General features: G+C 55.4%; 1 protein-coding gene across 2 annotated transcripts; it reads right to left on the minus strand.

Moving 5' to 3' along the window:
• Positions 1-84: 84 nt before the first annotated feature.
• Positions 85-14,762, minus strand: DDX55 (DEAD-box helicase 55). 2 transcript variants are annotated; one of them, XM_075535049.1, is made up of 15 exons: positions 14,617-14,740; positions 13,304-13,386; positions 12,018-12,068; positions 11,806-11,892; positions 11,083-11,174; positions 10,937-10,999; positions 9,576-9,725; positions 7,241-7,430; positions 5,283-5,365; positions 4,324-4,455; positions 3,410-3,502; positions 2,665-2,779; positions 1,848-2,016; positions 679-971; positions 85-484 (listed from the first exon to the last, which is right to left on the minus strand). In XM_075535049.1, exons 3-15 carry the CDS (start codon positions 12,045-12,047, stop codon positions 311-313), a joined length of 1,671 nt encoding a protein of 556 aa, XP_075391164.1. In that variant the 5' UTR covers positions 12,048-12,068; positions 13,304-13,386; positions 14,617-14,740; the 3' UTR covers positions 85-310. The 2 variants fall into 2 exon arrangements, with proteins under 2 accessions (XP_075391164.1, XP_075391163.1); XM_075535048.1 differs by lacking the exon at positions 13,304-13,386 and having other exon boundaries at positions 14,617-14,762.
• Positions 14,763-14,804: the final 42 nt, after the last annotated feature.

Genomic DNA, 14,804 nt, shown 5'->3' on the forward strand with positions numbered 1-14,804 from the left:
GGACTGGTCTCCTCGCCAGCAGCAGTTGTGGGGCTGAGCGCCCCCTACAGCCAGCGGCTGAACACACAGAACACAGGCCGTGGATAACACAAGTCAGTATTTTCATATTGTAAAAATATATAAAACAGCCACAGAAAAGCAAGGTCCTTAACGGTAGCAGAACCATCTAAATACATACTGGCACCTATTACTGACGGTTCCCGGGGCCAAGGTGATGGTTCTGGTGCCGTGGCGGTTCCTGGTGAGGGTCAACTGTGGGTCTGCAGGGGCCTGTGTCCCCCTGTCCTGTCACACCACGCTAGGTCTGCAATCAGCAGTCCTCTTCCAGGTCGGAGATCTGGCAATCCGTCTGGCTTGTCCTTTTGCCACTTGTCAACAAGCCCTTCTCAAATTCCTGCTCGGTGATTTTCCCCTTCTTGAGCTTTTTCAAGAGTCTGGTGTCATTAAGAAGTTCCTCCATGTCCTCATCTTCAATGTCTGACCCCTACGGGCAAAGAAACAACAGAGTTCCTCTTTGTATCAAGAACGATTTGCTCTCAAATTGGCTTGCCACAGGGAAACAGGCCCCCACCTTTGCTGGCCGCCACCCCCACCCGCTTTCCTACAAGATTCTCTCCCGTGAGTAACCCTTCCAGTGGCCAGAGGGCCGCACTCAGGCCTAAGGGAAGGCCGCGCTACCTCCTGCCTTTGCCTTTTCCCACTCGCTTTCTTCCTCTTCTCCTTCTTGGCCTTCTGCTTGGACCAAGCCTTGTTCTTCACCAACTTTCTCCTCCCCTCGTTCTCCGCTCGCGCTCTGCGCTTCTGCTCCAGCAGCTTCTGCCTCTGCTTTTCTCGGCTTTTGTCTTTAAAGGGGATGGCATCTGTGTCGACGTCCACGGGCACGAACTCGGGGAATTGCTTCCCCCTCAGCTCAGGCATCTTGGGCATCTTGAGCAGGGCAAAGCCTCGAGCCAGACTAGCAAAATCAAGATCTAATGAAACCAGAACAGCCGAGTTAGCACATCCAAAGGAGGGGCCTCCAGAAAACTGTCAGCAGGTCACGGGGTCTCCACATAGTCTGGAAGCCCCTCGCACAATGGCAAGCATCAACCTTCCTCAGTTTTTCTAACCAAGAGTGGGTTCACTTCCATTACAATTAGTGTGAAATGCATTTCCACACCGTGAGCAGAACCTTGGCAGCCAGTGACCAGTTTGTGTGGTCTACGTAAAGCCTAGAAAAAATGGCTTTGAAGTGTTTTAAACCAATTCTGAAGCATGCCTAGCCATTTTAAACTGAAGTGAAATTTGCGTAACAAAATTCAAGCCTAACATTTTCTGTGGGACAAGTAACTTCCATCATTACCACATGAAAGCCTACAGTAGCACATAGAAGGGGGGAGGTGTGTTTGCCGACACAGGCCCTGGAGGCACTAGCTACAAGGACAGAAGTTCAAAACTGGGAGAAAGTTACCGTTTCTATCCCCGAGGGTCCCTGGATGGCAGTTTTGTGAGTGAGTTGGGGGAGAGGTGGGCCGGGCACTGGGCTGCTAACAGCTCAAAGGCCACCAGCAGGTCTGTGGGAGGAGGAGGAGGAGCCTGCTCCCATACAGACTGGCAGTCAGAAAGCCTGCACAAATACGTCACTATGAAAGGAGTCGACTCCGTGGTGGTGGTGCGGGATAGTGCATTAGGCTAAGCATCGGGCTGCTACCCAGATCAGTGGTTCCAGCCCACTAGCCGCTCTCAGGGCTGTGTGCTCCTGGAGAGATGTGGGGTCTTGGTAACAAGAGAGCCTGTCTATCCCACTGGGTCGCTGAGTCAGCTCCGCGGCCACGGGAGCGGGAATCCCACTGAAAGAGCCAGCTCACCTTTCAGCCTGAAGATGAGGTTACACTCGTGCTTCACGTAAGCCTGGACGTGGGACACAAAGGCTTTCATCCCCTTCTCAAACACGGCTCGGTCAGCCAGGGCCAGCGCCTTCAGCTTGGGGAGGACGTCCACCGTGTGCTGTTGAAGCCTCATTTCCTGCAGGGGGCACTGCACACACAGCTCACAACTCAAGCTCCAGGCCGGACTCACTGCCCACCCCAAAGCTCCCTTACTCAGAAACCATAGGCAAAAAAGCCTGACCCTTCCCATATCCAAGCGTGAGCCCAAAGCTCGGAGACAACCCAACTGTTCCAACACACCGATGCCCGCATGGTGGAGAGGTGGCGCCAAATCCAGCTCATCAAGGTGCCATCAACTTGTAAGACCAAACTGCCGGGCGCCTCTGAAATGCCCACACAGACCTGACGAGCAGTGTGCAGACCCCCGGCCTTCGCTACCATTACGACTGCCCTAGAGTAAGCTCTTTCTCATTCCAGGCAGAATTTCACGAATGCTAAAAGCTGCTGCTATAAGTAATCCTTAGAATTGGGAGTATAACAAAAGTGATTTTGTTTTATTTTTTATAAGGACATCTTAAAATCATATCTCACATTTCTGGTAGGTGAATATGGCAAGTGGGGCCCCTGGGTCCACACCCAACCCCTCGGCCAGGACATGCAGTGGCCACCACCCGATAGGGCTCCTGCAGAAAGAACATCACCAGCCTGCCCAGTGAGCGGCCCACTCTTTCCCCGGCTTCGTGGCAGAGCTTCCTCAGCGACCGGCCCCCGGGCACTCTGCAGCGCCCTGGCTCACCTTCTGGTTAATGGCCAGGAAGTTGACGTAGGACTCCTCCATGGGGAGCAGGAAGACGAGCGCGCTGCCGCCGTGGCCAATGCGGGCCGTGCGGCCACAACGGTGCACGAAGGCGCTGTGGGCAGAGGGTCCTGTGAGGTGAGGGCTGGGTGGGCACCGGCCCCAGCCACCCCATGACACCCCCTACAGGGGACCGACGTGTCTGCATTGCTGAGTGGGACACTCACCTGTTCTGTAAACTTTCACCTCACCCACGTTAAGAAAAACACCTTAGTAACCATGATCCCCGTTTCCGTCTAAGGCCCTGTCCTGGGTGTGGAAGCAAGTCAGGGAAGCAGCCCACTTCCAGGAGCCCTGGCTCGTGGTGGCTGCACACTGGGCGGCAGGCCGGCAGTTGGAGACCACCCCTGCTCCCCGGGAGAACGAGAGCGCAGTCTCGGACCCTAGAAGGGGCTGTCGGCCCAGTCCTGCGGGGCTGCTATGAGTCGGTGCCGACCCGACGGCAGTGAGGGAGGACGCCCACTGCTGGGGGAGGAGCGTTCTTGAAATATTCCCACGCAGTAACGGACCTGTGGGTTTTTCATTTGAATAGGCTGCCACACGCATGCCTTCAAGAGTTTTAAAAACACCTGCTATGGCTTGAAGGGCAGTATCCAGGATCGACACAGCCAGGCCAGAGATGTTACAACTAAGGCGCCTCTGCCCAGATGTCTGTCACTCACTCTGGCTAGCCAGAGGGCCTTACCTGGCACTGCTGGGAGGGTCATACTGCAAAACCCAGTGGACTTCAGGGATGTCGATTCCTCGGGCCATCACATCGGTGCACACCAAAATCCCACTGGAACGCAGAAACCACCATGCTGAGCAGGAGGTCGAGGCCGCCTCCATCCTGCCATCTGTACCACCTCCGCCACACCGGACCGCTCAGAACCAAGAATGCCTGCAGGTGTTACCCACCTGCCCAGGGACCTTGAAGGCTGTTTAAGTACTGACTCACCCACACACGCTCAGGAAAAACAGAGAAAGGATTTTTTTTTTCAATTAGCATCTTCCCATTAAGATATTCAAATCCGGAATGGAGAATAATCCTAAGTGAGATGTTTCCTCCTCTCTTGAGCAGAGGAAGACCTGGTAGAACTAGGGTTAAAGCACTCGGCTGCAAACAGAAAAGTCAGTGGTTCAAGCCAACCAGCAGCTCTGAGGGAGCAAGACGAGGCTGCCTGCTATAGAGGTGACACCCCTGGGATCGACAGGGACAGTTCAGCTCGGCCCTCACGGGCGGCTGTGAGCAGGAGTAACAGCCGTGAGTGTAATGGGGCAGGCGGAGGGGGGGGGGGGGGGAACGATTCATTTTTCACTGAGTGTTTGAATGTAGTCCGTGGTGAAGAAGACAAACAAGGAGTGATTAGTTACACAAACAGAAAGGCATTCTGGTTGCTAAGAGACCAGAAGCTCACTACAGTGGGGCTGGGCAACCTACAGAAAATGGCCCTCTCCACTAAGTGGATGCAATGGTCACCCACGTCCTCCAAGCCTGGGCTCCTGGCAGCCCAGGGAAAGGGAGCAAGAAGGAGTGGAGGCTCAGGGGGATGTGGCACCCTTGTTAGACATGCGGGAGAGGGGTGGGGCCGGCATGCCGTGGGCCCCCCTTCGACGCACCTGGGCAGCGAACGGAACTGCATGAAGATCTTGTTGCGCTTGTGCTTCATCTTCCCATGAATGCACAGGATCCCCACGTTCTTCACCAGGGCCTCCAGCGCCCTCCCGTAGTACTCCACGCAGGCGCAGGTGCTGCAGGAGGGCAGGCCTGCCGTCACGGCCACCGTGAGCAGGCAATGCTGCCACCTTGGCCCCCAACTCTTGGGGACCCCACGCCCAAAGGAACTGCTGCAACCCACAAAGGCTTAGCTGGCTCATTTTGAGAAGGGGATCGCCAGGCCTTTCTTCTGAATCTGTCTTCGTCTAGAAGTGCTGCTGAGACCAGCTCAGCCCCTGGCGGGTAGCTGCCTTCCTCTGGCACTTTTTTGTTTTTTTTCATTAATAAAGCAGAAAACATTAAAACCTGGAGAAGATACACACTGGGTCAAGAGCCAATCCATGCCCAGGTGTCACACTTTGACCCAACTGCGGTCACTGGGAACCACCCTGCCATGCACTGTGGAGCGAGGCTCCCCATCTCTGGCCCACAGACGGTGGGCTCACCAGGCACTTAATCCGCAGGGGAGACCCTGGTCATGGGTTTGGGCTTTCACTGTCGTCCCCAGCCTTCTGCACCAGGTGTTTAGCACAATAAACCCCTCACTTGGCAGCAAAGCAAAAGGATTGGAGGTGCCTCTGAGAAAGGCCTGCCTGGCAACCCCACTTCTGTAAACTCCTTAGTCACTGAAAACCCTCTGGATGTAGTTCCCTCCCCACCCCCCAACACACCGGGGGCACCAGACTGGACAGTGACTCAATGGGGGGGGGGGCTGCCGAGGCTGAAAGCCACGTTAGTTTCAGCCCAAAGCATTCCTGACAGACACATTATTCCTGATAGACACATTCCGGGAGAAATAAAACAAGGCCTCAGGTGGATCCCATCCCGGTCCCACCATCCCCCCCAGGTCCAAAGGGCTTACCTAAAGAAGACCAGGTGTTTTTCTTGCTTATGATTCCGAAGAAAATGCACCAGCTGGTTAAATTTCTCATCTGCCTTACACACCTACAAGATGAAGGCAATACGGTCAGGGTGCGGGATAGCACCCATGAAACACAACTTTCCTCTAGTACCTTAATGCTTCCTTCCCCCACTATCATGACCCCAATTCTACCTTACAAATCAAAACAGACCAGAGCATGCACACTGCTACAGATAAGAGTCCCCAACACGGGGAATCCAGGATAGATCAACCCCTCAGGGCCAAAAAGGAGAGTAGACATACAGGAGGATTAGGGGAGGGTGGGGGAGATAAAGGGGGAATCGGTCACAGGATCAACTTAGAACCCCTTCTCAGGGGGATGAATAAGAAAAGTGGTGATGGGTGGCGGAGGACGATGTAAGATACGGGAAAAATAATCTATAACTTAACAAGGGTTTGTGAGGGAGGGTGGGGGAAGAAATGGGGAGCGGGTATCAGGGGCTCAAGTGGGAAGGGAATGCTTTGAAAATGATGATGGTGGCATATGTGCAAATGTGCTTGACTCACTGGAGGAATGTATGGATTGTGATAGAGAAGTAAGAGCCCCCAATAAAAGTATTTAAAAAAATAATATGATGGCACTACTGACGATCATCTCCATATTGACAGCAACCCGATGACCACTTTCAGTCCCCGCCTTCAACAGTCTAGCAGCTAGTCCTTTCCTCACACAGGGCACACTGCTGCAGCTGCTGCTGCGAGACGCTATCACGTGACTGCATCCACGGGGCTAAGCCACGCCCGGACCTAGGCCATGCGACTCTGCATCCACAGGGCTAAGCCACGCCCAGGCCTGGGCCAGCCTCTCCGGGCTTTGCAGCACTGGGTCCGCTCTCTCCTGGACGGCCTTCCGCAGTTCCCCTGACCTCCACTCTACCAAGTAGGATGGTCTTCTCCAGGGGGGACTACTCCCCCAGATGACATGACCCAAGTGCGGGAGACCCGTCATCCCCAGATCTATAGTAAGCTCGTCCCAGCTCAAAATGGATGTCACTACCTCCTGCTGCCACTGAAAGTTCACGTGAGGCCATTGACCTCAATGTGCACAGGGACACCTGGTTTTCGGACCACCGACCTCTGCAAAACACAGGAACTGAGGAGCCCGCAGGGCCACAAGGAATGGCCCATCCGAGATCTGGCCTTGCGGCTGGGCCTTGTCAGGCAGTGAAATGAGTTGGGGTGCTCCTGCCTGTCCCTGTCGGGTCCAATGACAGACAGGCAGGCGGAATTAGAGAGCAGTGGCTGCACCACTGAAGCCCCGAGTTCCAGGAGTCCTCCCGCTGCCTGATGTGGAACACTGCACAGCGACACCTAGGGGGTTCCTTTCCTGGTGGCTCAGGTGGGAGGCGCTGGGCTGCTAACTCAAAGGTCAGCCAGCGGTGTGAAGCCACCCAACAGCGTGGTGGGATCTAAGCCCTCCCAGTCTGCCTCTGTGGTGACGCCAGCCCTAGAAAACACTGCGGCGGTCCACCTCTGTCCTGGAGGGTCGCTGTGAATGGGCGGACCCAACAGCATACAACAGTGGGCCTTGCTGGTACCACCTCAGCCTTTCCCAGATGCAGATTGCAAAACGGGGCCGGGGGGAGACAAAGCAGGCCCATCTCACCTCGCGTGGTCTCCTCCCCAGTCATTCTCTGAGTCTGTGTCACCCCTGGCTAGCGACTCAGGACGCATGGCGCCGATGGGGCCTGAGACTGCAGTGTTTGCCCAGGCCTGGCGGCCAGCACACCCGGTGCCAAGACATCACGGAGGGCGTCTACACGCCCATAGCAGGGCCTCACGCGTGCACAAGTGAGACCACCCATGCCATGTGCCCGGAAGCAGTTCGAAATCACCAAGCCCGCAGCACACTTGCGGCCTGCCCTGGATCCCTGACTTGTGGGGAGCCCGGCACTCACCATGTAGTAGTTGTCCAGGCGGGAGGGGGTTTTCTGGGTGCTGCTGGCTGCCACCCCCTTCTCCTTCACTGAGATGCGGACAGGGTTCCTCAGGCCTGCGCGTACCAGGTTCTCCACCTCTTGCGTCTGCGTGGCCGAGAAGAGGCCCGTCCTCCGCTGCTTGGGCAGGAGCTCCAGGATGGTGTTTATACTGAGAAGAGAAGGCTCTGGCATAACCCTAACGGCTCCATCAACGGAAGGCACGGGGCCGCTGGCTGTTAGCTGACTCCCCACCGAGGCGACCTGGGGTACAACGAGTCAAATGCCGCTGCTCCCCTGGGCTGGGGTAAAGCAACTGGGAATCACAAGGTTTTCAGAGCAGACTTTCACAAGTCGAATGACAGAGCTCTCTTCCTAGTTCTTTATCAGTTTAGGACGGGGACCGGCACACTTATTTGGCCTACGGCCCCCTTTTCAGAAAAGAAAAAAATCTTACTCGGCACACCCCACCCAAATGAGTAGGGTGTAGGTATCTGCTTTCACAGCCAAGCCATCCCAGCACCCGCCCCCAGGGGACAGTGTGGCCCTCTTTGAGAAGCACCGGCCTCAGCTGATGAAACCTTCGCAATGTCACAGCAAGCCGCCATCCCCCTCACAGTTGGTGAAGGTCTCCCACACGGAAGATGGGAATTCCGCCAGCGGCCACCGTGCCCTTTCCGACGCTTAAACAGACCCCAACAGAACTGGCAAGGAAGCCGCCAAACAGTCCCAGGCACTAGTGGGAAGCAAGGGCAACTTCGGGCCATGGGTTTCTTGTTTCTATTATCATTTTTCTGAGATTCTACGTTATTGCATAATTTATACTTCCGGCACGACAGCGCAGGGGTTAATGCACTCAGCTGCTGACCAAGGCGCAGGTGGTTCAAACCCAGCCGCCACTCTGAGGAGGGGACAGGGGAGGAGGCAGCCACCAGCTTCTGGAAGGATTTCCAGGCGTGGAAAGGCAGCAGGGCGTTCCGCTGTGCCGTGCCCCACTGGGCCCATCACCCCGAGTCAGGCTCTGCTCGCCCCGGCTTTGGCAGCTGTTCTGACTCTGACGCGACTGCGCGGATAAACGGAGAGAGAGTAAAAAGAAAACTTTGTCGAGACTAAGGCCACTGTGATGTGCGGATTATTTCTCAGTAAGAGCCATCATTTTTAAAATACTCTTTTAAGGAACCAGGGGAAAATATATTCTGAGAATCTCGGAGATTCAGAAAAGGAGAAATCCACCCACCCATTGCAGTTGGCAGATTGCAACAAGGTGCGGTACCATAAGCCAGAAAGGAGAGGAGCCAGACACGCCCCTGCAGGGCGACCCTGCCCTATCCCAAGGACCAAAGCACATGTCCTGCTTCGGAGACGGTCATTCTAAAGATAGCCTCTCCTGGGTGCCCGTGGTCACAACAGCACGGCTTGGAGAGAGAAAAGACTGGAAACAATCTAGTCCCCATCGAGGGCCCCCGGCTGAGTCAAGGGCAGGTCTTCCCCATCGCAGACCCGCCCAGCCCTTCGAGCGCCCCGTGGCTCTGTGCACACCAGCGCGGGGCTACAGCCAGGCGGTGGTCCGTGACGGGAAGCAGGCCGCCCAACCGAGCAAATGACACGCCTGCATGTGTTTTAGAAAAATCCAGACGAACAGGATTACTTGGAAGTGTAATTAATCTTGTACGTAGGAAGTACAGACAGCTTTTTAAAACTGCCTGTAGAAGTTGAGAGTCCCCACAAGCCCAGACCTTGCTGGGTCCTGTGAGGCGGGAGGAGTCCCCGAGACAACTGTCAGGGTGAGCTTTTGAAATGTGATACAAAACCTGTGCCCTCCTGAGACACTGTCGTGCGAGCCCCAAAGGTCCAGTTACCCTACAGCATAGGGAGCAGGGGGGGGGAGGGCGGCGCAGCAATGGTGTGGACAGGCCGAGGGAGCTCCTGCGAAGTGAAACCGCTAGGACGCCAGGCGGCTGTGGATACCATGGGGCAAGGACGCCGGCACTGACGGGATGCGTGCAGCCTATGGAAGGGGGGCCTGGTTTTGGTCTGGGCTTTCACCAGCAATGTAGTAAAATATCACCCGCAAAGGAACCCACTGAGTGGGGAGAAACAACAACAGCAGTGCTTCTGCAGAAGGGAGCCAGGGGCCATGCATACAAGGGGCGTGAGACATTTGGGGAAACGGAGTTAAGACAACAGTATCCGCCCATGAACATTTTGAAGCCCCTATAGAGCTTGTCCTTTGGGATCTCGGAGACGGGTGCTGCTTTGGAATGTGAGCGAGGGATGCAGTGTCCCCAGGCAGCGAGGGCCGATGGAAACCAAGTACCTGGCCTCAAACCCCATGTCCAGAAGCCGGTCCGCCTCATCCAGCACCAGGACGTCGAGGGATTTCACACAGCTGGCCAAGTCCAAGCCCTCGGCCCTTCTCCGGAACATGTCCTCCAGGCGGCCTGGCGTGGCCACAATGATGTTGCCGCTGTGGGCAGAAAGGCCACGTCAGGCGTGGTTCTCTAGGTCTTGAAAACAGTCACCATGCTCACCAGCCTAGGGTGCGTGCTCTCACCCGGCGTTTCTCTAACTCCCGGTTTTGCGGGGACACCCTCCCCCCGCCCCCGTCGTCCGTTCCCCAGGACGAGGGGAAGGCTGGGTCCTGCTGAGGACTTCAGGACTCACACAGCTAACTAGAGGAGAGCAGGTGTCACCCCAGACGCCTTTCTGCTCTGCCGGGAGGAGTTGGCTGAGGCGCTTAAGAGACAGCTGGCACAGCAAGACAAAAGGTTGGCCTGATGTTAAAACTTTCTTTGTGGAAAGGTTTTATTGCAATGGTTCTCAACCGGTGGGCCACAAACCCTTTGTGGTCGAACGACCCCTTTCACAGGGGTCACCCAACTCATTAACAGTAGCAAAATTAGTTATGAAGGAGCAACGGAAATAATTTTATGGTTGGGCAGGGGGTCACCACAACATGAGCAACCATATGGAAGGGTCTCGGCATTAGGAAGGTTGAGAACCACTGTATTATTGGGTTGCTAGCTCCCTGGGTCTATGTGCCCTGGGGGTATAGGGGTTACAAACTGGGCTGCTAACCTCAAGGTCATTAGTTCAAAACCACCAGTCGCCCAATGGGAGAAAGACGGGACTTACTACTCCTGTTCAGAGTTATAGCCTCAAGGTCATTATGAGTCAGCAGCAACTTGATGGCAGTGAGTTTGATTTGGGTTGTGAAACTAACCAAAAGGTTGGCAGCTCCAGTCCACCCAAGGCACCTGAGAATAAAGGCTTGGCCCCGCCTCTGCCAGGCCACAGCCCGGAAATCCCTATGAGCACGGTCCATGCTAGCCCACGGGGGGTGGGGACTGGGGAGAGGGGGGTTGCCATGTTGGAATAGACCCAGTGGCAACTAGTTTAGTTTCTGTGTTTTGATTACTTTTGGAGGAGTTACTGACTGGGATCTTAGACTCAGGCCTCGATACTCATTTAATTCCTCTTGGGCCGTGGCCAAGAGTGAGGTGCCCTGGTGATCGGTTCAAACCCATCCTACGGGAAAAAGCCGATGGGCCCTGGAAACCCCCTGGTGCAGCTCTGCTCTGTCCTGCAAGGCCACGATGGGCAGTGTCGACTCAAGGCCGCGGGCACAGTTCCGCTCAGCGCCAGACGCAAACAAGCAGCAGCAGCCACCACACGTACCCTTGGGTCTTGAACCGCTGCACATCTTCTCCGGGGTTCCTGCCTCCAATCCAGAGGATCTGGCTGAAACAAGACCAACCGGTGGGTCGGAGAAAGCCCGGCACCTGCCAAGGCCGTGGTTCACGGGAAGCCAGCCCGCAACTCACCTAAACTGCGGGAAGGACTTCGTGAAGTGTGCCAGGACCTCATCGATCTGAATTGCCAGCTCCCGCGTGGGCGTGATGATGATGGCGCCAACCTACCCAGTGCATGAAGGGGAAGATGCGCAAGCTGAGCCTGTGCCCCCCTTGCCCTCCATCCAAGGCTGCCAGAGGCACGGTGGCCACAGTGCATCATCCCAAGGGTCGGCCCTCATTGGTCCTGGGCACCTTACCGCTGGCGTGCCCACCACTGCACTATGTGTGACCCCAAACCAACCCTCTTGGCGTTGCCCAGAGCAGTGAGAAATGTGAGGGGCTCAACCTGGTATTCCCTAGAGGGGGCACAGGGCCCTGCTCTGCCTTCTGGTTGGAGCGCTCACTGTCCACAGGGGGCCTGGGCACTACTCAGCTGTGCTTCCTGTGGGCGATTTCACCGCTCAGAAGGGCCCTCACTCAGAGTGCTACTTGGCTCAAGCACATTGTGAAGATGGAACGGAACCAACCGGGCAGGGTTTCGTACTGTTGTGCGTGGGGTTGCTTTGGGTAATAACCCACTCGAAGGCACGTAACAACAACTGGGTAGCGTGAGGTCTGCAGGGACTGTACAGGACACACGACCACTGCAAATCGCGGGCACTGTGTGTCTCTGCCCTCCTTTGTGACCGCGTTCTTGCTTCACTCCAAGTTCGGTGCAGATGTAATGACAAGGAATCCCGCTGGTCCGCTCACCTGGCTTTTTTTTAACTTTTCTTCCCTTCTCAGGAGAATTTCCAGGATGGGAATGACAAAGGCGAGGGTTTTGCCACTACCTGTGACCTACAAAGGGAGAGAGATGTTTGGGTCTAATTTTCCACACAGGTCCTTTGGGACTTAGAGGGGCGGGGGTTGGGGGGGGGAGGACCACACAGGAGAACGGGCCCCCATCTCCATGAGGCACTCACTGCTTCTGCGGCGACGTCTTTGTTTTTCATGAACAGAGGAATGGTCGCAGACTGGAGGGAGAATGTAAAGCAGCCAGTGAGAGGCGGTCATGAACCAACGAAACCCAGACCCACTGACGACAGAACAGAACTGCCCCCTGGAGTTTCCACACTGTGAATCCTTATGGGAGAAGATGCCCTCATCTTTCTCCCCCGGAGCAGCTGGTGGGTTTGAACCGCTGACCTAGTAGTAGTTGACTCTACCACCAGGACTCCTCCTCAACCCACAGGTGAGTCAATTACTCAGGGTGGCTTTTGTGACCCCAGGGGACATCTGGCAATGGAAGTCTTTTAAGCTGTCGAAACCTAGAGTGGGTAAAACCAAAGCCAATGAGCCCACAGTCCTCAAGTCAATCCCACAGCACACCAGGCCCAAAGGGACAGATGAGCGCTGCCCCAGAGGCCTTCCAGAGCTGTCCGTCCTTTAAGGAGGCTTACTGTGGATGAGGTGAAGTCCACAGAACAGGAAGGACGTCTGCCTTACATTCAACAACTCATAGAGTTTTCACTTGCTCACGACCATTCCCCAGTGTCCCGTCATTTGTCCATCCCACACCTGTGCTGTGTCCCGCTTCCTTCCATTCCTCCTCCTTTCCTGACCCCCTGAACTTTGTCCTCGAGTAAAAGTGCCATCTTGAAAGGTTGAATGTTCTATCCTAAGGTTAGCTCAGTTCTAGGCCTGAAGGGTGACTCAGGATCACAGTCTTAAGGGGGCCAACCAGTCTCTGTCTCACAAGTAAGCCTGGACCCTGTTGTGTGTTTTTGGTTTTGTTCCACAATTTTCTCCCATCCCATCCAGGACCTTCCAAGTGGTCCTTTTCAAAGCAGCTGGTAGTGCCAGCTGGGCACCATTGAGTTCTCTTCTCAGGGTGGTGGAGACTGGTGGCTTGTGTAGTCCATTAGGCCCCAGGGCTAATTGTTTCCATGTTTTTGTTTTTGTTTTTAATTTCATCATTTTTTCCTTCAGATGGGGAGAGACCAACAGTGGAGTTGACAGCTGGCTGCTTTGAAGAGCCCGTCACTCTTTATGCAAGTGGGTTGGAAAACAAAGTCATCTTTGTGAACTCAGTTAAGCCCATTGACCTTGGTGTCCCCAGAGACTACCAGGCAACAGCGGCTGATTCCCTCAAGGTGTTTGCTTAGGGCTAGGGAGTTCTCAACACTTGTCCCCACCTTGCTCCACCACATTTGTGGAAATGTTTGCACCAAAGGCAGACACACAGGCACAAATATCCCGTCACACCTACCCGGATTCTTGGGCATGTGCCTGCTCTTCATTCCACACCTGTGTTTTTCAGGACCTCGCTCACACATCACTGTCACTGGAGGGCTGTGCATAGAACGGGATTTCCCTCTGTTGTCTTGAACTCTTGCAAAAATTCCCTTGTCTTCTCCTGCCTCCAACATTTTTTCCTAACTTCCCTACTAGATGGTACCTTCCCCTCCACCCACTCATCTACCCCCCTAGCCTAGTGGTTCTCAACCTTCCTAATGCCACGACTCTTTCACACAGGTCCTCATGTGGTGGTGACTCCCCAACCATGAAATGATTTTAGTTGCTGCTTCATCACTGTCATTTTGCTACTGTTATGAATCTGACAACCCCTGGGAAAGGGTTGTTCGACCCCAAAAGTGGTCGAACCCACAGCTTGAGAAGCGCTGTTCCAGCCCATGACTTCTTCCCCTCTCTCCGTCCCCTTCTCCCTCTACCTGCGTGGTTTGGGAGAACTCCAGAGAACAATCTGTGCCCAATCACACCATTTCCTGTAGGCCACAGCTCATTGACACCTCCCTGTCACACCCTACCTTCCCTGCTATCTTGTACCCCCTTGCCACTAAGTGCTACAGTTCCTTCCTTCACAACACTGGCCCCCAGCTAAAATTCCCTACTTCGAAAGTTTTCTCTCTTGCACTAGAACGTGAAGTCCGTGCACATGAGTCACATATGGTCACTAAAAAAATCCTCAGCATCTAGAAATGGACTTACAGATACACGGCCAGACCTCAAATGAAGAAACCCCGCCAGGCCACTTCACCTAGCCCACCCAATAATAAAAGCCACCACCCACTGCCATCCAGGAGACGCCAACCCATGGTGGCCCTACAGAACAGAGACCTGACTCGGGAGGTTTCCACGGCTGTCATCTTCCCAGATGCCAACTGTCTCATCTTCCTCCCGCAGAGCTCCTGGTGAGTTCAAACCGCCCGCCCATCCATGCTTAACCCACCGCGTCACCAGGGCCCCGTCGTCATAGTGACTGCAGGCACTTTTACTAATACCAACCCCACCAGACAGGTAGTAACACGAAGCGAAGCACAGGGAGGTCTCCAGCCTCCAAGGGGCAGGGGCAGGATCCGGGCCAGCGCCCACCTCTGCCTCCCCGAGCACGAAGCAGTTTTTGTGACCTGGAAGCCTGAGGCCGCGGGAAAAGGCCCGAGCTAGAGAAAGGTCTAGTGTAGTCCCATCACCCACTGTCTGGGTCCCAGGAAGCCGGTGCTTGCCCCGTCCTGAGCCTCGCTTTCCCCCCGCACCCAATGGGGAGGCGCTCCCGGCGGGTACCTGCACCGGCGTCATGCAAGGGAAGCCCAGCTCCCGCAACGCACCCAGCACCCGCGGGTGCAGGGGCACCGGCAGCGTCTCCCAGGACCCCTCCGTCACGTGCTCCATGGTGCGAACCGCCGCCGCCATCCGGAAGTCTCTACTAACGGCACTTCCGCTTCCGGTAGCCAGCTGGGCCGCCCGGAAAC

Source organism: Tenrec ecaudatus, chromosome 16 (genome assembly GCF_050624435.1).
Source record: "Tenrec ecaudatus isolate mTenEca1 chromosome 16, mTenEca1.hap1, whole genome shotgun sequence".
Classification (NCBI taxonomy): Eukaryota; Metazoa; Chordata; class Mammalia; order Afrosoricida; family Tenrecidae; genus Tenrec; species Tenrec ecaudatus.